The sequence below is a fragment of the Erinaceus europaeus genome, unplaced genomic scaffold (assembly GCF_950295315.1).
Source record: "Erinaceus europaeus unplaced genomic scaffold, mEriEur2.1 scaffold_737, whole genome shotgun sequence".
Taxonomy (NCBI): domain Eukaryota; kingdom Metazoa; phylum Chordata; class Mammalia; order Eulipotyphla; family Erinaceidae; genus Erinaceus; species Erinaceus europaeus.
Window position 1 is genome coordinate 39,991 of NW_026648048.1, and position 24,235 is coordinate 64,225.

Sequence of the window (24,235 nt, forward strand, 5' to 3'; positions counted from 1 at the left end):
CTCCCCTCTCAACTTCTCTCTGTCCTATCTAATAGAATAGAAAAAAATAGCTGCCAGGAGCAGTGGATTTGTAGTGGTGGCACCAAGCCCCCCCTCCAAAAAAAAGTAGGTTTGAAAAACAAGAACTTGAGGGGCTAGGTGGTGGCCCACCTGGTTGACTGCACATGCTACAATGCACAAAGACCCAGGTTCAAGACCCTGGTCCACACCTGCAGGAGGAAAGCTTTGCAAGTGGTGAAGCAGTGCTGCAGGTGTCTGTCTCTATCCCTGTCACCCCCTTTCCTTAGTTTCTGGTGGTCTCTATCCAATAAATAAAGATAATAAAGAAAAACAAGAACTCTCTTCTATCTAAAAGAAGACAATGATTACACTTAACAGACGGTATAATGAAAAGGCATCAATGCAGTTTATTTTAATGCTTCTAATTTATGAGAAGAACTTCTTAACACTACATCAGAAGTCAATTATTCAATACTGAATTTGAAAAGCATAACCAAGAAAGGCCCAAAACTGTATTGGGACTACACAATTTAGCACACACAGTACTAGGCACCATGTTTCCAGAACAAAACCAGAAAAACAAAATCAGCATGACAAAAGAAGCTCTAAAACTCAGGGCAGGGGGCTGGGTCTAGGAACTTCCTCAAACAGAACATCCAAAGTTGTATAGTGTGCGCACATACATTTTTTTTTTTTCTGGGGAAAGGTCCCTTAACTTACAAAGAGGCCCAATCAGTATATGATACGATTCTAATCTCTTACTCCTTATTTTCAGTGACAGAGGAAGTCCACTTTTGCACACATAAAAGCCAATCTTCATGGGAAGCAGGTAACAAAGAAAACAAATGAAAGCAATTTGCAAGGATTGGCTGAGGAAAGAGTCTAAAGGGTTAATCACTTTCGAATTTTCATAACAGGTTCTGGTTTAGAGAAGGGACGTGGGGACCATAAGTGGTAATGCAAAGCAGAAGCAAGGAGAGGCCTATGGGATTTTCCAAGTCATTAGGAAAAAACAACAACAAACAAACAAACAAACTTCAGTTTGAGTAAAGCAACGGCAAGAACTGAAAAATGCAATTTAACTCAAGTAAAACTGTCTCAGTTTCTGCATATTAACATCTCTCTCTCTCTTTTTTTCTTTTTAAATTTCTGGATATCACAAACTTGAATCAGAATACTTTAAAAAATATTCTTCTGCATGCATTTAACAAATTTGACAAAGGACAAGGATCCAGTTTCTTTGCCTTATTTTATCTACTGTTTTTTTTTTTTAACTGAAGAGCCACTTAACAGATATTTAAAACCAGTAAGTACAGGTGACAATGAAAACGTGGGTGCGTTAATATGACGGTATCCTACCACTATGCACAGGTTCAAGTAACACTACTAGTAATTACCCGGGCGCATAGGCAAAAGGTGGGTGGAGGAAATCTTCTCCTTAAAGAGTGGATTTAAAGGATTACACATTGTCGTCATCATCATCATCTTCGTCGTCGTTGTCATCAAAGCTAAGGACAAAGCTGCTGCCAGAGGACAGGGGTTCTTCTTCTTTAACACTTCCGTTACTACTACCGCCGCCCACAGTCCCCCACTCATCAGAATCTTCCAACAGCTTATCTATGGAATTCTGGTCATCGAATGACTTCTCGTAGGAATCTTCATCTTTGAACAGCACATCTTCTGCGTCATCCTGTACGTATGCTTTATGTTCCTTTCCATCTGAATCTTCGAACAGCTTTTCACCCGTGTCATCGTCTTCTTCTTCCTCTTCCTCCTCCTCTTCTTCCTCCTCCTCCTCTTCTTCCTCTCTATCAGACTCATCACCAAATACTTTCTCATATGTTTCCTCATCCTCTTCCTTTTCATCTGACTCTTTCTCAAACTCTTTCCCAGAGCCTTCCTCATCCAGTGCTTCTTCAGAGCTGTCATCATCATCCGACTCAGATTTTTCGGAGGCATTCTCTTCTAATTCTCCTTCACCGATGTTTTCATTAAATTCCTTGTTGGAGCTATCCTCATCGAAATCTTTCTGAAGACCATTCTCTTCAAATTCTTTATCGGAATCATCTTCAAATTGTTTCTCAGTAAAGCCATCGGGTTCGCCTTCCGAGTCTTCATCTTCAGTCTCCTGCTGGGGGCTGTCCTCTTCAGACTCCTTGCTGGAACCATCTTCTTCAGATTCCTTTTCAAGGCCATTCTCTTCACAGTCGTGACTGAGTTTCTTCTTTTTGGGATCTCTCTCCGGGCCATTTTCTAGTACCTCTTTTTTAGAATTGCCCTCTTCAAACTCTTTTTCAGGGCTGCCGTCTCCAGATTCTCTCTCGGAGGAGTTTTCTTCCCGTTTTCTTTTGGGGAAGCCTTTTTCAGACTCTCGGTTGAGGTCTTCAGAGCCATTGGGGCGGCAGCCTTCTTCAGCTTCTTTTCCGGAGTCAACTTCTTTAGCATCTTTTCCAGAAGCCTCTTCTTCAAGTTCTCCCCCATCTTCAGCTTTTTCAAACTTCTTTTCATCTACGGGCTCTTCGAAGGCCATTTCAGCTGCAGCTTCTTGAGTATTCGCTTGAGATGTGCTAGGGCGCTCTGAAAAATGTCTTACTCTGGAAGGCCCAGCTCTTTCTGCGGCGGACACAGAATTTGAACGTTGAAGGCCTCTGTTTGCTTCAGGAGCACTGAGGAAGGCCTCCCATCCCCTCAGCCTTTCCTCCCTTTCTCTTGTGGTCTCCTCCACCTGTGTATGAATAAAAACTTCCATTAACATCAGTTTTAGCAAGAAGTTGTGACATCTCGGAGCATCCCAATAATGACCCTACAAAGTACTCTCTATTTACCTCTTCTCAGGTGACCAGAGCAATTCCCTAGCTTTGGTTTTCAAAACTTTACATCTTGACTAAGATTAGCTGAGATGAAGATCACTGAAATGTCAAACACCACAGAAATTTCTCATCAACTAAAAAGTTAATATTTGAGCTGTTTTTACAATATGGAAAGGAAGAGCAAGGGCTAGGAAGAGCAGCATAATGGTTCTGCAAAAATACTCTCTCATACCTGAGGCTGAGATCCCAGGTTCAATCCCCACCACTACCAGAAGCCAGAGCTGAGCAGTACTCTGGTCTCAGAGTCTCAGTCTCTCCTCTCTCTCCTTCTCTTTCTCTCTCCCCCTCCCCATTAAAAATAAATTGGAAGAGCAATGTTTTGGTCTAATGTGTTCATTTCTATGACTATTCTGAGCAAGTTTCAACATAGGCCCACTCCTTGTAAATGGAAACACTTTTCATTTCATCCTCTGAACTCAGGACGTATTATTTTATAGCATTGTTACAGTCAACAGATTAAATCACCCAAAACTTATCCAGAAAACTGCTAGATCAGGACTTCTCTGTAATGAAACAATTCATGTGTCCTTGAGAGTTGCAGAATGTACCTGATAATCTGTACTTCCATCCCACGCTTCAGCGGTGATCTGACGGCCGCCAAACCACCTTCCATCAAGGGTTTGGATACAGCAATCGGCTTCCTCTGGTTCTCGAAAGGAAACAGAGGCCACACCATCTGGGTGTCTCTACAATGACAAGACAAAGAATGACTAAAATGGGTAGAGCAGCACTTGCCTACCTCAAAGGACTATGAAGATTCAGTCACATACAATAAAGTTTATAGTTCACATCAAAAATAGTAAGTATTATTTGGGTTGATTTTGGAAGTAAAAAAAGTATGAGAAGGGGATTTTACAGGAGACAACTTCTTGGTCATTCTACAAATATGAATGAGACTAATTCTCAAAGAGGGAAAAATATGGGGATGAAGAGCATTAAAAGGTCTCTTCTACTTTCTTATACTCTACAGACAATGAAGTAATCAAGCCATACAAAAACCTATCAAAGCCTTGACTAAAATCCTCGCCATCTACTTACTGCTAGCAGATGACTACCACTAGCAAAAAGACCCACAATGGGGACATATTGACAGTTAGTAAGAACTTCACAAAGCTGGAAGAATAATTGCTTTAGGAATCACTGGCCCCAGCCATGAACTTACATCAAAGAGAAGGAGCTTCCTAATTTGTCCAAACTTTGAACACTCTACTCGAAGGTCTTCTCTGATCTCATTTAGCACTAATGGATCATCCTGCAAAAAATAAAAACTATTAAACCAGGTGTGTCCCTTTTCTTTAAATATGAATCTGAGACTCAAATTTGTTTTGATAAACCAAAAGTTCTCCACAAAACCTTAAAAAAAATCAAAATCAAAATCAAATGAAGTTAGACCACCATATATCTACAATCCAGCTCTGCCCTGCTTTAAGATGGAGAAAATGCATGGGCAGCAGTAGGAGTATGCAGTGGCAGAGGAATGAGAAGGCCAGTGGGAACGGAAACCCCAAGTAACAGCAGGTGGAAGGCAGAAGAAACCCTACAGCATATATATATATATATATATATATATATATATATATATATATATATATATGTATATATATATTCAGAGACTGATCATTCCTATATTCTGCCTGGACCAATTTGAGCCCTTTACTTTGTTTTTTGTTTTGATTTCTATTTACAGAAATGTTATAACAGAAAGGTATTTCTCTTTCATTGAGTATGTGTTCTAAGACTGACATCTGTGCTTCTAACATCCTATTTAAAATCAAAGGGTAAACCTCCCTTATAAGGATTCTTCTTTTCTCCTACGGCATTACAAAGGATGACACAAATAGGCTTATTAGGTACACAGTCAAATACACTCTCAGATGTTGTTTTCTTGCAATTATAATCTAGTCTTTTAGGGTTAAACAAAAGAGAGGTTTATTCATAAAAATCACTGTGAAAGTAAGGGAGAGGAAAAGTCTAGTTAAGAGAAATGGTGGAAGCCAAGAGTCCTTCAGCTAGCTACCTGAGATACCAGACGTGAACAAGTCAGTAGGAAGACCGATCAGGACAGCCAGCAGGACAACGCCGAGAAGTAGATGATCCAAAGAGCTCAACTATAATCTATGAAGAACACCCATACACTCCTGTTTCTAGAGGTTTTGAGTTCAGTTGAGCTCTTCTCTGAGCCAGTGTCAAAGGAATTTGATAGCTTACAGGAATGAACAAGTGTTCCTCTAAGCATGGTAATGGTGCAAAAAAAAAAAAATATATATATATCATTTTGAATTTCAACAACAAACATACACGAGGATGTCCTATATACCAATTTCTACTGAAATAAACTTACACCTATTAGGAACCATTTAAATTAATCTATCTTGGGGCCAGGTGGTGGTGCACCTGGTTAAGTGCACATACTACAGTGCACAACAGACACCTGCAACACTGACACCTACAGACACCTGGAACACTGCTTCACCACTCATGAAGCTTTCCCCCTGCAGTTGGGGACCAGAGATTTGAACCCGGGTCCTTGTGCAGCGCAACATGCATGCTTAACTAGGTACACCACCATCCAGCCCCAACCAACATAAGCTTTCTACAGAGTCTGATAATTGGTGTCTAATGCCTCTATTTAAAAAGTTCATTTGTTTTAGAAAGAGATACATAGTATTGCTCAGCTCTGGCTCATGGCGGCATCAGGCCTGAACCTAGGAGATTAATTCAGCCTGCTAGATAGAGCACAGAAGTTGTGTGCCTGAGGCCCCAGATTCAATTCCTAGCACCACCTTGTGCCAGAGCTGAGCAGTGGTCTGTTTGTCTTAATAAATAAATAGAAAATAAATGAGGCTTTGGGGGGGGAGGGCGAGGGAAACAGCAGAATGATCATGCAAACAAACTCTCATTCCTGACATTCTTAAGTCCCAGGTTCAATCCCTCGCATCACTCTCGATCAGAGCTGAACAGTGCTCTGGTAAAACCAACAGACAAACAAGCAAACAAGGAAAACACTTTCAGACATTTCCAATTTGAGCGTGATCCCACTGTAGGGGAGGGGAGCATCACCTTCTTTCTGTATTTACACACCAAAGCCTCAGCACTCGAATTATGAGGCTATCATAGGCTCACAGCCAGTCTTCCAGAGCTCCAATTTCATTTACACCAGTTTGAAAAACTATCCCCACTGCTATATTGTTTCCAAAAGCTTAAAGGGAATAATACCCATCCCAAGAGAACTCCTCAAACCAAGCACGGGAGGTTCCTCCCCACCAGGGGCATTGCTGGGGCTCGGTACTGGCACTATGACTCCACTGCTCCTGGAGGCCATTTCCCCCCCCCCCCCACTTTTTATTGGACAGGACAGAGAGAAACTGAGAAGGGAGAGAAGACAGAGAGAGAAAGAAACCTGTAGACATGTTTCACTGCTGGTGAAGCATGCACCCTTCCCCCACACAGGTGGGGATTTTTTTTTTTTTTTTTTTTTTTTTTGCTGCCACCAGCTTTATTGCTGGGGCTCAGTACCAGCACTACAGATCCATGGTTCCTGGAGAGGATTTTTCCTTCTTTAAAAAAATACTTGTTTAAAATTTTTGTTTGATAGGATAGAGAGGAACTGAGAGGGAAAGAGGAAAATAGAAAGAGAGAAAGATAGTTACCTGTAACCCTATTTCACCACCCATAAAGCATTTCTCCCACAGGTGGGGATTGAGGGGCTCAAACACGAGTTCTTGTGCGTGGTGATGTAATGCTCAACCACGTGTGTCACTACCCGCCCCCTCCAAACATGTTTTTTTTTTAAAGACTTTATAAAGAACAGACTTGACTTTAAAATCAGATTGATGGTACTGAAACTCGCAGTCAGTGCTTATAAGTGTTTTCTAAGGTTTTATGTCCCCAGAAAGATGCAAACCACATTTCTTATTCCTTTCCCATCTAAACCTACACTGTTCCAGACAGTGGCCACACATGAACTTGAAAGGAGACCAGTACAAATTGAGACATGTTGTAGGTATGAAATTCAGATTGGATTTTGAATATTTAATACCAAGCGACGGAGGGAGAGAACCAACAGAACAGCTTGTGACAATTTTATGTTATGAGTTAAAATGACAGTATCTGGACTGGGGAGACAGCATAATGGCTCGGCAGAAGATTTTTCAGGCCTGAGGCACTGAGGTCCCAGGTTCAACCCCCAGCACCTCTATCAGCCAGAGCTGACCAGTGCTCTACTAATCTCTGTACTTTCTCTCTGTATCTCTCTCCCATCAAAAGAAAAAAAAATATATATTTAATGATGAAGAGACTATTTATTTATTCCCTTTTGTTGCCCTTGTTGTTTTATTGTTGTAGTTATTATTGTTGTTGTCATTGTTGGATAAGACAGAGAGAAATGGAGAGAGGAAGGGAAAACAGAGAGGGGGGTGAGAAAGATAAGACACCTGCAGACCTGCTTTATCACTTGTGAAAACGACTCCCCTGCAGGTGGGGAGCCGGGGGCTCGAACCCAGATCCTTACGCCGGTCCTTGCATTTTGCGCCACCTGCGCTTAACCCACTGTACTACCGCCCAACTGCCAAAAGAAATATTTTTAAAAAAATGATAGTATCTTGGATATAATGGGTAAGCTGAAATTCATTATTAAAAGCAATTTCCTGTGAGCACCGCTAAGTTCTGGCTTATGGTGGGTGTTGCTGGGGATTGAAGCTGGGACTCTGGAGCCTCCGGTTGAGTCTCTCTCTGGATTCTCTATTCTTACTGTTGCTGCTACTACAGAAATTTAAATCCTACCTTTGGTTCACCTTGCATTTCTCTTGGATGGTGCCAGTTATACACACGAGACCCTGTGTAAATCAGTTCTGTCTGTGAGAAATGTAACATATCTGGGTTTTGAACTCCTCATTTCTGGGCATTCAAATTTGCCAGCCATACATTTTAATTCATTTATCCTAATTAATTAATCTCTTGGTCCTTTATATTTATTTATTTACTTATTTTAATGAGAGAGAAATAGATATCATTATCCTGTCTCCCTAGCACTAGGTATACATTTATAAACAAGGATTTGGACTAATCTTCTAAAGCTACATTTAAATTATAAAATAGCACTTATCCTGACACCAAAGAACATTTTACAGTATTTTGCTCTTAATACTGCTCATCTGCTCAGAATAAAAATATATTTCATTATCCAAAAGTCTAATTTCTTTGCCTTGGTAACTCAGTAATTAAAAAAATACTTTATTTATTTATTCATTATTGAGTAGAGAGAAATTGAGAGGGCTAGGGGAGATACAGAGAGAAAGAGACAGAGAGAGAGAGAGACACACACACACACCTGCAGCCTTGCTTCACCACTAGTGAAACTTTCCCCCTGCAGGTGGGGACCGGGGGCTGGAATCTGTGTACTGTAATGTGTGTGCTACCACCTGGCTCCAGGTTTATTTTCTACCATAAAATTCAATGCTGATGCTGGCTCTCTAGATTCATATGGAGTCTTCAGTCAAACTAAACAACCCACACACAGTGTCTGCCAGAAGAGGCAGGTTGCCTAGTCAAACACCTGTCACACTGAGATGTAGCATATACCCGCACTATTGAACAGAACTTCCTATGGCCATACGAAGGAATAATTGCATCATCCAATATAGCTGCCACTAGTCACATGGCTAGTACAACTGGGCGATTGGATTTTTAGGTTTACTGTATTGTGGTTAACTTAAAAAAAAAAAAGCACATATGGCCAGACTCTGCCACACTGGACACCATAGGTCTACAGTGATACACTTTCAGTTCAGTTCCACGGAGACTGTGAAGGAAAAACAAGACTGTCAAGTCTCCCTCTGGCTGACAGCCTCTCATCACATGAGAGACGATGGAGGTGGAGCAGTCAAGGATATCTCTGCCCACGAACTCTGAAAGCCATCACTGTCCCTTCATCCTTTGTGGTGAAAGTGCTTGAAAATCAAACACTCCTTCATTTGCAGAGCTGCTAGAGAGAATGTTTTATCTGCTGAATAAATGAAAAGATTCTTTCTTGGGGCCCAGCAGTGGCACACCCAGTTGAGTGCATACTTCACCATGCATAAGGACCTGGCTTTGAGCTTCTGCTCCCCACTTGTGGAGGGGATGCTTCATGAGCAGTGAAACAGGTCTGCAGGTGCCTATTTTTCTCTCTTCCTCTCCCTTCTCAACTCCTCTCTGCCCTACCAAATGAAACTAGAAAGAAAAATAATAATAAAGGGAAAAACATGGCTGCCGGGAGCAGTAGATAGCATAGTGTCAGCACTGAGCTCCCAGCGATAACCCCGGTGCAAAGAAAATATTAATAAATAATATATTCTTTCCTGTGAATTAGGGGTTTCATCTAATATTTGTTTTACTTTTGCTTCATAAAATTACTGAAGGTCCATTAATAAATAGAGGTGTTGAAGACCTACTACTGTGTGCCAGATTCGATTCCAAACTCAAAAAACATAGCAGCAGCCATGCCCGAAGAAGCCCTGGTTCTAATGGAGTCTCCTTTCTAGCAAAGGAGATATAATTACTTTAGATAAAACCATGAAAGAACTGGGGGCAGCTCCAAAGTAAGTTGATCTTAAACCATCAAAGGTGTTTTATTTTTTTCAAGTGCTTGAGGCCTTTCTTTACTTGTAGACAGAAGCTAGCGAGGGAAGCAGACACCCGATAGCACAGAATTCCTTCAATGTGGTGGAGGCCAGGCTTGTACCTTGTCACACACATGGCAAAAGCAGGGCACACTATCCAAGTGACTTATTTTGCTGACTCAAAGTGCTTCATTTAAAAAAAAAAGAATTTACAAACATTAGACCTTTATTCTTAAACAAGTTAATGTCCAGGATTATTCAAAACAGCCAAAAAGTGGAAGCAGTCTAAACGCCCATCAACAGATGACTGGCTTTAGAAGTTAGGAGACATATATTCTAGGAAATACTATTTTGCAACCAAAAAAAAAAAAAAAAAAAAAAAAAACATAATATTGTCCTTTGGGACGAAACAGATGGAACTGGTGGTGGTTAATTTTAGTGAAAAGTAAAAGAGATGAGAGACAACTACCTGATGCTTTTATTCATATGTGTAATCTAGGGATCTGATACACCTAAACTTGAAGAAAAAAACAAAGCAGAAGCAAGCAAACTGTTTCTAAGACTTGTGAGAGCTATAGTGGTTATCCTTGGGACGAGGGAGGGTAGGGATACAGAACTCTGGTGGTGGGTGTGGAACTATAATGTACACTGTAATTTTACAAGCTTGTAACCCACTACTAATCATAGATAAAAGAATAAGATTTTTCTAGCTGAGGCTCTGCGGTTCCAGGTTCAGTCCCCAGTCCCATCATAAGCCAGAGCTGAGCAGGGCTCTGGTGTGTCTCTTTCTCCCATCTTTCTCATTAAAACAAATAAATAAATATCCACTGGAGGGGATTTGTTGGGGTCAAGGCAGAGTAAGTTCAGCTTTTTGGAGAAAAGACTACTTAAAAAAATTATATTATTTTAATGAGATAGAGAGAGAGACAGAGAGAAACCAGGGCACTGTTCAGGTCTGGCTTACAGGGATTGAATGTGGAAGCTCAGAGCCTGAGGCACCAAAACCTTTTGCATAGCCATTATGCTGTCTCCACAGCCCAAAAGACTTGTTATGGTAAGAAAACTAATGCCTGCCCGATGTGGTAGACTCATATTAAGTGTCCCAATGAGCAAAGCGGCAGCAGTAACAAAAACAGGTATAATTTCACAACATACTCCCACCCGTAGAGGGTCCAGATACTTTGAGTCAATTTTCACAGATGTTCACATTCAAGTATTACAAGTATGAAAGGTGTGTCAGGGATCCCAATTCACAGGAATTAGCAAGTAAGCTAACAAAACCAAACCAATTCTTTACCAGAGGAGTAAAATGTGATGAACCGTAGGAGACCTGAGAACTGTCCCAACTAAATGAGATACTATGACCCATCTCTCCAGTGACTCCCTTCAAAGCCCCACCTGACAAGAAGAGCTTTCCCCGAAGCAACTAGAACACACACAGTTCCGTTATCACTGCAAGTCAAAAGCAGTTATTCTATTTCAAGATTCTTCAGGAATCCAGTCAGAAGAGACACCAAGTCGCATTATAAATAGACCACGTATCTTCCTGCTGGCCTCAAACGGTGCACTGAAAACCCTCTTCCATTTCTATTTGCCAGGATGAAGCTCAAGACGCCACCCCCGGGGCCCTCTCTAAGGGAACTAAAGCATTGCTGTTTGAGTCTGTTTAAATGCTCAGAGAGAACAAGAGTGAGTTTGGTTGCAACCAGAACACCTGTGAACCTTCTCTTGTTCACTTTTCCGTATGTGTCACTTGTAACTCATTGCAGAGTCAGGCAGAGGAGAAAGATGGTTCTTCCATGGATGCACCCCATTGGTCTATGCTAAAAGGCAGAGCGCAACACAAATCGATGACCCCTGACACCTTCTAGTGGGGCTGGGAAGAGGGCTCACCCGGGAGGGTGCCTGCTTCACCATGTGCATGGCACAGGTTCAAGCCTAGGCCCCACCAAGCTAGGGGAAGCATTGGCACCATATTCCCCCCCCCCACCCTACCCCCTGTTTCTATCTGAAAAAGTCAGCCTGGAGTGGTTGCAGCCCCAGTGACAACAATAATCACAACAAAAATAAATAAAATCTATTAGCATCTTTTTTTTTTTTTAAAGTTTCTGTTCTATAAAGTCCTCTAAGAACCGTTAAGAGTATTTTGGGAAAATTAGATGCTGAAAAACAACCTCTAATATGTGAACATTAGGGACTGTACTTCATTAAGCAAAGGCTTTAATTTAATTTAATTTTTAGCACCTATATGAAAATTTCAAGTGCAAAACTACACTAAAAATGTACTAGACAAACCTTTTAGCGATTATATTCTAAGGACAGCACCTCAAGCATGGAAGCCTTTTTGCATAATCATTATGCTACCTCCCTACCCCCTCCAAGCAGTAGCAAGTTGGAGCCCTAGCTTGGCTACTAAATGATCTTACCTGGGAAATAATTTTTTAAAACTCCAGGCTTACTAAGAGAAGATCTGAAAACTTTGATGCTTAGAGTCATGTTCCAACTCTGACCACTGCATGAATATAATTAAAATGGGCCGAGGGCTGGGGAGACAGCAACAGTGACTATGCGAAAAGACTCTAGTACTTGAACCTCTGAAGCCCCCAGGCTCAATCCCCAGCACCACCATCGGCTAAAGCTTAGTAGGGCTCTGGGTATAATTAATGAAAAAAAAAAAAAAAAGGAAAGAAAGAAAGGAAAGAAAAGAAAAAGATGGAGTGAGTCTGGTCGTGCTGCTTTTGAAAGAAAGTCTATTATGGTTACTATCAGTTATGATAACCACCTCCTACCTCAAAATCCATGGGATGAAACATATTTTTGATGATGACAACTCGCTCATGGCGCATTCGGGATGGCCCAGCTCTTCTCTCAGGTCTCCAATCCAATTGCCTAATGCAAAAAACAAAACAAAACAAACAAACAAACAAAAAGCAGCAAGAAAAATGAGTTTTGTTTACTACTTGTTGGGGACAGAATACAAATAATGGGAAGGCAAAAGATGGATCTAGTTGGGGACAGAATACAAATAATGGGAAGGCAAAAGATGGATCTAGTATGTGCGACCTCTGAATCTGTGTATGTTTCAGAACTGGTTGCTTTGTTACAAATAATACAATGATACTCCAGGGAAACTTGCTATTTAGTATCATGACTGAGGTCAAAATGCACATAGATCACATTGGTTTTGACCATGCCTCCAAGGATTGTAAAGAACAAACTGCACTGAAACCTTTTATAAAACTCACTTTGTTACAATGCTAAACTTTACTGATAACTCCACAACGGTAGGGTACACAGTTATGTCTGTATGGTCCTTAGGTTAGGCACAGTGTAGAAGAGTTTCTAACAGAGCTCTTCCTTCCTTCCTCTTTTAAAAATATTTATTTATTCATTCCCTTTTGTTGCCCTTGATGTTATAATTGTTGTTGTTACTGATTTCGTTGTTGTTGGATAAGACAGAGAGAAATGGAGAGGAGGGGAAGACAGAGAGGGGGTGAGAAAGATAGACACCTGCAAGACCTGTTTCACCGCTTGTGAAGCGACTCCCCTGCAGGTGGGGAACCCGGATTCTTCTGCGGGTCCTTGCGCTTTGCACCACGTGTGCTTAACCCACCCGACTTCCAACAGAGCTCTTTCTAACAGAAGTAGACTATAAGATTTCTTCAAACTGGAATAGTTTAAAAGCCTACTCAGCAGATAAGTAGAAACCTTATGACATTGTGTATGTAGCCATCCAATGGCACTGCCAATGATAAACCTGTTATTTCTGCCAACAAACCTGCATATAAAATTCAAGTTCCTGAAGCTGGTGAAGGTGTCAGTGGTAGAGTGCATGTCTCGCCTCTGTGTAAGGCCCTGTGCTTCATTCCTGGCACCACATAAAATAAACGGAGCAGACCTCTAGTCACTCTAGTCTCTTTCTCTCCCACAATGAAGAAAAACAAAAAAAAAAAGTCAAATTTAAGTTGGGCTGGGGCAACAGCACAGGAAGTTAGCATATCAAATCATACATGTGAGGCTGTAGTTTTATTCCCTTCCACCATCTTATGCTACAGTCGAACAGTGCTCTGGTTCTCCCTTTCTCCCCCCCTCACTTTTTCTCTCTCATCATCAATACATCTTCTAAAAGAATGTTAAGTTCTTGGTCTATCTGACATTACATCAAATGCTAATTCAACAACAGTTAATTCAACTTTGGTATACAAGCCTAAACTGTCCTATTTAATCTGATGTTTGGATTTTTCTGAAGAGAGACTTTTTCTCTCCTGTCAGTCTTGTAATTCGAATGAACATCCCAGAAAATGGAAACCAGCACTGCTACCAGACTGTCCGACTGAACAGATAACTCAAAATCTACTGATGATCTAGAAAACTCTTTTTAAAAAAGATTTTGGCCAGGAGGTAAGTCAGCTGGCAGAGTGAACGCCTTCCCTGACTGAGGATGTATTCTAGCCCAAGCACCATGAGAGTTTCATGGATGATGCAGCATTGCTGTGATCTCTCTGAAACACACACACACACACACACACACACACACACACACACACACAAGAATGAAGAGTCAGCCTTAGAAAGGTGGAACTGCTGGGGTGGGGGTGGGGACTCTAAGTTGGAGGGGGAACGAGTGTCACTCAGACATCCATCGAGGGGAGATGAAAAGTTGTGTTGGGCAGGGGTAGATGGCATAATGGTTATGTAAAGAGACTCTCATGCCTGAGGCTCCAAAGTCCCAGGTTCAATCCCCCTCCCCATAAGCTAGAGCTCTGGTTAAAAAAAAAAAAAGTTGTGTCTATGTGTCAAAGACTACACTGTAAACCACTAAGCCCGTAATAAAAGAAAAATTTAAAAAAAAGAGAAAGGTGGAATCTCTCAAGTTTGAAGAACCAGCACTACACACACACACACACACACACACACACACACACACACACACACACACACTCACACTCTATGTGAGAAACCAAACTCCATCACATCCAATGCCAGAGATAGAACTCGTGGCTTCAAGCACATGGGGAATGTGCTCTGCTTGCTGGCCAACTTCCCAGTCACCCTAGTGTAGGCAGAGCTGATGAAACAAAACTAGGTGATTATCACCAGGAATCCACTGCTCCTGGAGGCTATTACCCCTGCCCCCATTTTTGTTGCCCTTGTTGTTTTATCATTGCTGTGGTTATTACTATTGCTGTTGATGTCATTGTTGTTGGATAGGACAGAGAACAATGGAGAGAGGAGGGGAAGACAAAGGGGAGAGAGAAAGACAGACACCTGAAGACCTGCTTCACTGCCCGTGAGGCGACCCCCCCCTCAGGTGGAGAGCCAGGGGCTCGAACCGGGATCCTCATGTCGGTCATTGTACTTTGTGCCATGTGTGCTTAACCCACTGTGCTACCGACTGACCCCCATTACCTAAGATATTTGCCTGAAATTTTCTTAGTTTTTAAAAAATTCTTTATTTTACTTTATTTTGACAAGACAGAGAGAAATTGAGAGGGGGTGGAGAGATACAGAGAGAGAAAGAGAGAGAGAGAGAGAGAGAGAGAGAGAGAAAGAGAGAGAGAGAGAGATCTGTAGCACAGCTTCTTCACCACTTATGAAGGTTCCCCACTGTATGTGGGGACCGGAGGCTTGAACCTGGGTCCTTGTGTACTGTAATCTGTGCATTCCACTGGCTGCATCACTGCCCGGCCTCTCACACACCCCAAAGCAGCACATCATGTGTGGTGCAGGTGACTGACCTCAGGGACCTACTGTTGTGCTATCCCTGCTGCTGAGGTCTTTCTTTAAAAAGGAAAATGAACAAACAAAACCACAAACTTTTGCTGCAGAGAGAGTTTTTTCTTGTAGTCTTTGCACTTCTTCTTCTTCTTTGAGGCATCATATTCCCCCTTGAGTTGAAACTTTGCCACCTCCACATGTAATTTGTAGCCTCTAATTTCATCTTCGTCCAAAAGTTTCAATGCAAGATCCACAGATTCCCTCTTCAGAAAGGTAAAAAACAAACAAACAAACAAAAAAACCACACAAAGGACTCAGTTATACCCAGAAATGAAACTTTAGTTTTCTAGAAGAATGACTCGAAATGCATACAATAAATGTTTGAGTAGAATTGCTTGGGGGAGATAACATAATGATTCTGCAAAAAAGACTTTCATGCCTGAAGCTCCAAACTCCCAGGTTCAATACCCATGACCACCATAAGCCAGAGCTGAGTTGTGCTCTCATGTTTCTCTCTGTACCACTCATATATATATATATTACTGCCTGCTCTGGGATTAAGAAAACTTCTGGTGTACTGCACCAAAGGAAAAGACTCTGGAGTGGAGGGGAGAGAGTTCAGGTCCTGAAGACAGAGGAGGACCTAGTGGGGTTTGAATTGTTACATCGAAAACTGAGAAAGGTTACATATGTACAAACTATTGTATTTTATTTTACTGTTGATTGTAAACCATTAATTTCCCAATAAAGGAATAAACAAAAGAAAGAAAGAAACCTTGGTTCACATTTGGGGGCATGGCCTAACAGTGGAGCCCAGGATTTGCATGTGTGTGTGTGGGGGGGGTGCCAGGATTTAATCACCAGTACCAATCATATTGTATGAGTTTTCTAGGTTCATTCCCCCACCTTCTCTTTGCAAAATACATGAATGAATACTCAAAAAGAAAAAAAAAAATCAAAACCTGAGTTCAGGACAGAGCTGTCCCCAGCCAATTATATGAACTTGGGCAAGGGATTAATATTCTTTAAACCCTAATTTCCTTATCGAAGGTCCTTGGTATAAAATTAAAGATTAGAGGACTCCGGGAACTGGGAACAGCACAGACCGTTTTTAGCTATAACACAGGTCTGTAACATACGAAGACCTCATGCTTGTACTGTACCCTAGTCACTGCACCACCTCTGGGGTCACTCGCAAAGAGATCTCTGCAGTGACCAGAATTATATATTTAATTTTTTAAATTTTATTCAATAGGAGAGAAATTGAGAGGGGAGGGAGAGATAGAGGCAGAGAGACACGCGCAGACCCGCTTCACCATTCATGAAGCGTCCCCGCTGCAGATGGAGATGGGGGCTCGAACCTGGGTCCTTGTGCTTGATACTATGTATACTTAATCAGGTGTGCCATGACCTGGTCCCCTGACCAGTGTCATTTTAAGACAAAAGAAGTACCTCAGTGATAAAACATACTGATATGTTACCATATTTTCTTAGAACAACTGATATGATATACACAGGCACAGTGTGAAACTTAACTTTTCTTAAAAAAAAAAAAGAATTTATTTATTTAATCATGAGAACAGATAGGTGGAGCGAGAGAAATAACCAGACATCACTCTGGTACATGTGCTGCCAGAGACTGAACTTGGGACCTCATGGTTGAGAATCCAACGTTTTATCCACTGTGCCACCTCCCAGATCACTCACTTTACTTTATATCTTATTTTAAATAGTTTCAGTCCTGTTTGCCATCTATTTATACAAAATTATGGATAGCCTTGGCTCCTAGGTTAAAATGAAGTCTCAAGAAACTTAATTTGATAACATAACTGACCTTCAAATAACAACAGAGTCCATCCCCTTTAAGGTTTCCCTGATTATCTTTGTAAAGCTTGACCTTAAATTCTTCAGTTTGAGGATCTCTCATAATAATGCCAAACTTGGACATGAGCTGTATAAATTCATCCACTGTAATGTCTGGAGGCAAACCTATAACATTAGGGGGAAAAATTTTAAAAAATCCATTTCGGCACCTGCAACAAATGTGAAGATCCAAAAACACATGGGAGGGTGTGTTTTGCTTGGGACTGAAGTGACTGAATCTGAAGGGGCAACATATTATCCTAAATCACGGAAACCAGAGGAGAGGGATCACATGCAAAGCCACACACCCTTGATTTTCTTCCTTTTGTAACAAACAAGCATACTCTTCACTAAGGTAACAAAAAAGAGACATTATAAAAAAAAGACTTCAGAGAAAGGAAACACTAATAAGATACCCCCCCACCTTTTTTTTTTTTTTTAAAGGAAAGGATCTTGAAATTAAGTATCTTCTCCTCTAAATTTTTTTTTTTTAGAAAATATACATACCAGACACATATACATTTGTATTTCTGTCTTCCTCAACATGAAACCATCCTATAAGTAGAAATGAAATCAATCAATCCACAGGACAAATGCAAGAAGTTGTATACTTCATGAAATCTTGACAATGTGGCAGTATCTGAATTTTCTCCCACCCAGACAAGACAAATTTTAACTCCAACCACTGTCCTTTTCAAAGTATTTGGATCTTTTGACAGATAATATTTCAGAATCTTGGCTGGTGGTGGGGGGGGGAGGAAACCAGTTTATACTGGATCTTTATGATTCTGATACAATGCCACAAATAAATAAATAAATCAAAACAACTCATTTTTGCACTGACTTTAGGCTCTGACATAAATTCCGTCTGGCTCTAAACTGTGTCTAAGAGATACCGTCAAGCTGAAGCACATTTTCTCTAAGTTCAATTTCACTACAATCAAAAAGCACAAAAAATGACCTTATAAACACAACTTTCGATAATTTATTTATTGGATAGAGCCAGCCAGAAATTGAGAGGAAAGGGGGTGAGAGAGAGAGAGAGACAGAGAGAGACAGAGAGATACCTGCAGCACAGCTTCACCACTTGTGAAGCTTTCCCCTTGCAGGTGGGGATTGGGGGCTTGAACCCGGGTCCTTGTGCACTGTAACATGTGTGCTCAACTAGGTGCGCCACCACCTGCCCCCGAAAATTTTCTAATATTTTGTGGTGCTGGTAGACAGCTTGTGGGGGGGGGAATGCTTTGTCTTGTGTATGGCCCAGGTTCTAGCCCCCCCACCAGGATACCAGACAGGAATATATAACACTGTGAATGTCTGTCTCTCTCTCTCTCTCTCTCTCGCTCTCTCTCTCTCTCTATATATATATATACATGAAGAATCTGAGGTATAGAACTGAAACAACTCACTCAATGGCAATAACAAGTTAGGACAAAAGCCAACCCATGAACCAATAAACTAAAAAAGAACTCATCATTTTTTGAAAAACAGAATTCTCCCCCAAATAACTACATGCATGTGTACACACACACACACACACACACACACACACACACACACACACACACACACACACACACACACTCTTTCCCTTTCTCTCTCTCTCTTTACGCTGATGCTTTGCAAGGTAAAACCACTTGCCTGAGTCAGTCTTTCTCTTTTCTCCCCTCTTTTTGGTATCACTGGGCTGGGGGAGTTTTCTTTGTGGAGGAGGCTCCTCCACAGTCCTAGTACTCACATCTTGGACATTTGCAGTAGAGCTAGATGCACCATCATCGGAAAAGCCATAATTGGCCTGATAGGTAGCAATAAAATCTTCAGTGATCTAAGCAAGAAATTCAACATACATGCAAATTAAAGAAAGATTTCTTCCTATAAAAGTTTACATGGCCTTCACTTACAGAATATTTATCTTACAACTTAAGACTTAAGGGCTTCTGCAGATGAAAGTTACTGTGACTAAAATATAAATGCGAGGATAAGGATGTTACATAGACAATCATGGATACAATGATAACAGTTTAAGACATGGATACTTAGATCATCAACACCAAATTCTGATTACGGAATCTGAAGTAACAAGGAAACCTTTTCTTGTTTAATTTAGAAACCACTCTCTCTAGAGTTGTCCTGAGGAAGATTACTGTCTTATCATTTCTTCCACCCATATGAGACCGATCAAAGTCTTACTAAAAATTTTATAGAGCTGAGTTTAACATCAGTTACTGTATTTCCAAGTTAAAATAAAACACGTAACAGTTTCTAAGTAGAACAAAGATACCAGAGCAATAAAACAGGATAAAAAGTAACGGTCAACTAGTAATCTAACCAAAGAGGCAATGTTAACTGGAAGATAGACACACAAAGTATAAATACGCTACATACTGACTTAAATCTTTGTACTCAGGATAGACTTCTGATTTGATATATAAAGAACGGGGTGAAGAACTACAAAACTAAATGCTTTTAAAAATAAAACAGGGAGTCGGGCGGTAGCGCAGCAGGTTAAGCGCACGTGACGCAAAGCGCAAGGACTGGCTTAAGGATCCCTGTTTGAATCCCCGGCTCCCCACCTGCAGGAAAGAGAGTCGCTTCACAGGCGGTGAAGCAGGTCTGCAGGTGTCTATCTTTCTCTCCCCCTTTCTGTCTTCCCCTCCTCTCTCCATTTCTCTCTGTCCTATCCAACAACAATAATAACTACAACAATAAAACAACATGGGCAACAAAAGAGAATAAATATTAAAATGAATTAAAAATAAATAAAAACACCTCTCATTAGTTAGATCACATCATTATTCCACGTCAGAAAAACCAGTTTAACACACATCTACCCTCTTGACCTCTGGGCTAGGAGAAGCACCAGGAAACATTTCAGCACAGACTTTATTATTTTTTAATACTTATTTATTTATTTATTCCCTTTTATTGCCCTTGTTGTTTTATTGTTGTAGCTACTGATGTCGTCGTTGTTGGAGAGGACAGAGAAGAATGGAGAGAGGAGGGGAAGACAGAGGGGGAGAGAAAGATAGACTCCTGCAGACCTGCTTCACCGCCTGTGAAGCGACTCCTGTGCAGGTGGGGAGCCGGGGGGCTGGAAATCAGCTTAGACTTTATTTTTATTTATTTATTTTCTACTATTTGTTTATTTATTCCCCTTTGTTGCCCTTGTTTAATTGTTGTTGTAGTTATTGTTGTCATTGATGTCGTCGTTGTTAGATGGGACAGAAAGAAATGGAGAGAGGAGGGGAAGACAAAGAGGGGGAGAGAAAGACAGACACCTGCAGACCTGCTTCACCGCCTGTGAAGTGACTCCCCTGTAGGTGGGGAGCCGGGGGCTTGGACCGGGATCCTTAAGCGGGTCCTTGCGCTTGGCGCCATGTGCGCTTAACCCTCTGAGCTACCGCCTGACTCCCTCGGCTTAAAGAAGGGTGGGCTTCATAACATAAAAAGATAATCCCAGACTAATTTACTATCAAGATCATTGTTAAATTAGTCAGAATGTTGAAAAACAGAGCGGAGACATGGTTTGTATTACTGACTTGTAAGTCCATTATAGTGTTACTGACCATCCCTTTTTCCAGCCATACAAGACTGATTAAATTTCTACCTCAAAGTTCACAGAGACAAGTCTAACACCAATTATTTTTTTGTCCACGCTGAAGCGAAACACTTAAATTCCACGAGCTCGAAGCAAACACATACAGATCTTTTCTATCCATATTCTGTGCACTCACAGTCATAGGCCTGAGGCTATATGATTCAGACACGCATACCTAGGGACATTTATTAGGAAGTAAAAAAAAAAGGTGCAAAGTTGAATCAGAGAAGATCTAAAAAAAAACGTTTTTTTCTTTTTAAACAAGAGATTTCCATTTTCCACATAGGATCGAATTCCTAGGATAAATGAGGCTGACTACCTTAGCCAGAGCCATCCGTGGCTACTACGTTCGCTGGTGGGGTTTTTCCTCTCTGCAATGAAAAGCAATCACAAATGCAATGACCAACTGTGACCTTCACAGTAAAATTAATAAGGCATATTAAAGGTTTTTAAGACACAACGCACTTGTTTCTCAAGACTGCTATTCCTTTACACCTGCGTTCTCTAACAGCCACAACAACAACAACAAAAAAAGGGACGTCACTGTCCATGAGGGCTCTAAGGAAGCCAAGACCTCAGCAGAGAAAACGTCACTGGAGAGCCCCATCAGGCTGCCCAGCTCCGCGGTGGGGGCCGCCACTCTCCTTCCTACCTTGGGGAACCAAGCCTTCTTGTCCAGGTCCCACTCGTAAGGGGTGTCAGCCGGCGGCTGCCCGAGAGCATCAGCTTCTCCTCCTTCGGGGTCCTGCGGGGTGTCGCCGTCCTTGGTGTCTCCATACAATTCTTGCATTCGTAGCTGCTCATCAAACTCGTCGTTCTTATCCAAGTCGTTGCCGCTCATGTTGCCGCCCCACCGAGTCGCGGGCAGTGTGCAGGCGGGCTAGAGGCCGGGATGACGCTGGAGGGAAACAGAGAAAGGAAGGTCGGCCGCGCTCAGGCCCGCGCCCCCCTACGGCCCGCCTCCCCGAGGCGCCCCAGCAGCCCCTGGGAAGCGGGGGGCAGCTAGGCGGCCCACGTCGCGCGCGCACGATGCTCGCCGCCCGGCCGCGCCGCCTCCCACCTGCTTCGCTCCCCGCCACGGGCCTCCGCGCTGCTGCTCCGTTCAGGGCGCGGCGGAAGCGCGCACGCGCGCCGCCGCCGCCGCTGACCGGGTTCGAGACGACTGCAGCTCCCGTGGCGACGTCAGGAAATGACTCGAAAACTAAGGGCCGTGGCTCGAGCTGACGCAGTCGCCATAGCTGACGCGTCGCGACGTCGCGGGCCGCGCTGCCACGCCCATCGTGGCGTCAGGAAGGGCCTACTCCGGCTCGGTGGCCGTGGGGCCCGGGGCCGGGCGTTCTGCGTGTGTGGTCGTACTGCCCCTCGCAGCCTCTCTCGGGGTCGCTCCCGGCCAGGCCAGGGGCCTCGGGGTCCCGCGGCACATCGGAGAGCTCGAGGGGGTCCGTGGCGGGTAGGCCCGGCCCGGAGCGGTGGCTCCGAAGCGCGGGGATGGTGTCCCGCAGCGAGAGCTGGGGCGGGTGACCGGGTGACAGGGTGCCGCCATCTTGGAGGAGTGTTGGGAGCGGGCAGGGTGGCTGAGTCTAGCTGGGAAAACAGACGCGCCGCCTTCACCGCCAAGCCCCTCCTCCGCGTGGGAAACCTGACTTTTTTTTTTTTTTCCCTTTTCACCCATCTCCCTAAGACTGGCGCCGCCTCTGGTTCATCTCGGTAACCTGAGCGCCCAGCTTGCGTCTGCTTTTCCAGTGCAGGTCGAGTGAGCGAATGAGTGATCACACAATGGATGGCGGGCCTCAACCTTTTGTGCCTCAGCTTCCTTTCTAGTGTCTTTGTTATCTTCTTCAAGCGGGAGATCCATGCCGTAGAAAGGCCTCCAGGACTCAGAGTTGCTCCAGCTCCATATCTGAAATGTAAACAACCAAGTATAGAAATCCACCGCACTGGCCGGCTGAATTGAAAAAGAAATGTTTCCTTTAGAAAGACACAGGTATTTTCCTCTACGCGGCCCCAGAAATTACAGCCATTGGCGGATGACTTTAAAAACAAAACAGAGCACGTTTCCCTTAGAAGTGCACAGTTTGCCTCTATGTGGCCCCAGAAATTACAGTAATAGCTGAGCATGAAGTGGCTTTTTAATTCAACAGATGATTGAGTGAGTAGTCAGGCACCGCTTGCCTCTGGAAACCCAACCAGTGACAGAATGAGTACACAGCTTAAGGGAGACGCGTTCATAATGATAGGAAAATGAGGCGATGGAAGGACTACTGAGAACAGTGGTTCTCAAATTTTGGGGGGTTTGCCCCTCCAAAAAGTGTACACTCAACTTTTTAAAGAGTGTAAATTCGGCTTGGAGGAGAGTATAAACTGAAAAAAATATTGAAGGTCTCTTTTACCAATTACTGCACTAAACAAGTCTTCTTTTAAAACTATGATTTCACTTTTAAATAGCAATAAAGTGACTGATGAATTGATTCAGTGGTAAAATCATGCTTTGAATGGTCGAGGCCCTAGGTTCAATCCCTGGCATCTGATAAAAACAGATAATAGAAACATAATAAAAATGGTAGGGTAATCCTTTGCTTTTTGCTTGTTCTCACTTACCTAATAAATAAATTTAAATGACAGCAATGTGCCCATTATATGTGAATATGAATGCTGTAACCCAGATAGAGTGGAGAAAAGCTTCCCCAAATAGATGTCTACTATTTCAGTGACTTTCTTAACATAGCAGTTGATCACAAGTATAGGTATAGCGTGGGGGTGCAGTTAAAGGGTTATAGAAGTTCCAGTAGACTGGTAGAGAGATACTGGTACTTGAGTGGTGGGTGTGTTCACATACATTCTGAAGAGGCATGGAGATACATCCCTAAAATACAGTTTTGTAAACCAATGATAACCTCATTAAAAAAACAAATAAACAAACAAACAAACAAAACACAACATAGCAGTTGTATATAGGCCCTAGGAAATAATTCCATAAATACTACTGGTATGTATCTGATTTCAATCATAATGATCATTTTTAAAAATTTATTTATTAGAAAGATAGGAGGAGGGGGCCAGTTGGTGGCACAGTAGGTTAAGTACACACATTACAGTGCACAAGGACCTGGGTTCAAACCTCTGGTCCCCACCTGCAGGGGGAAAGCTTCATGAGTGGTGAAGTAGAACTGCAGGTATCTCTCTGTCTCTTTCCTCTCTATCTCCTCCTCCTCCTCAATTTCTGTCTTTATCCAATAATAAACAATTAAAAAATAAAAAATAGATGTTTAAGAAGAAAGATAGGAGGAGAAAGAACCAGACATAATTCTGGTACATGTGCTGCTGGGGATCGAAATCAGGACCTCGTGCTTGAGAGTAATGCTTTACCCACTGTGCCATCTCCCAGACCACACATAATGAGTATTATTATTTTTTTTTATTAATGAGGGGGATAGGAGGAGAGAGATAGAACCAGATATCATTCTGGTATACATGCTGCCCCGGAGATCAAACTCAGGACCTCATGCTTGTGAGTCCAGTACTTTATCCACTGCGCCACCTCCTGGACTACATAATAATGACTTTAAAACATATTTATTCCTTTTTGT

The 24,235-nt window shown here is 42.3% G+C and overlaps 1 protein-coding gene across 1 annotated transcript; it reads right to left on the reverse strand.

Moving 5' to 3' along the window:
* Positions 1-384: 384 nt before the first annotated feature.
* Positions 385-21,842, reverse strand: HTATSF1 (HIV-1 Tat specific factor 1). The gene is made up of 10 exons (XM_007534527.3): positions 21,709-21,842; positions 21,301-21,546; positions 18,692-18,875; positions 17,558-17,605; positions 17,022-17,176; positions 15,287-15,450; positions 12,259-12,358; positions 4,033-4,122; positions 3,419-3,556; positions 385-2,725 (listed from the first exon to the last, which is right to left on the reverse strand). Exons 2-10 carry the CDS (start codon positions 21,487-21,489, stop codon positions 1,460-1,462), a joined length of 2,334 nt encoding a protein of 777 aa, XP_007534589.1. The 5' UTR covers positions 21,490-21,546; positions 21,709-21,842; the 3' UTR covers positions 385-1,459.
* Positions 21,843-24,235: the final 2,393 nt, after the last annotated feature.

Bases quoted from the DNA above. Each gene is read 5' to 3' on its own strand.
- HTATSF1 (XM_007534527.3), bottom strand. From the start codon at position 21,489: ATGAGCGGCAACGACTTGGATAAGAACGACGAGTTTGATGAGCAGCTA. The intron at 12,359-15,286 runs GTTTGTGGTTTT...TTTTTGCATTAG, and splicing joins AAACTCTCTCTGCAGCAAAA to GCAATTGGATTGGAGACCTG. The intron at 4,123-12,258 runs GTAGGAGGTGGT...TATTTTTTGCAG, and splicing joins TTCATCCCATGGATTTTGAG to GATGATCCATTAGTGCTAAA.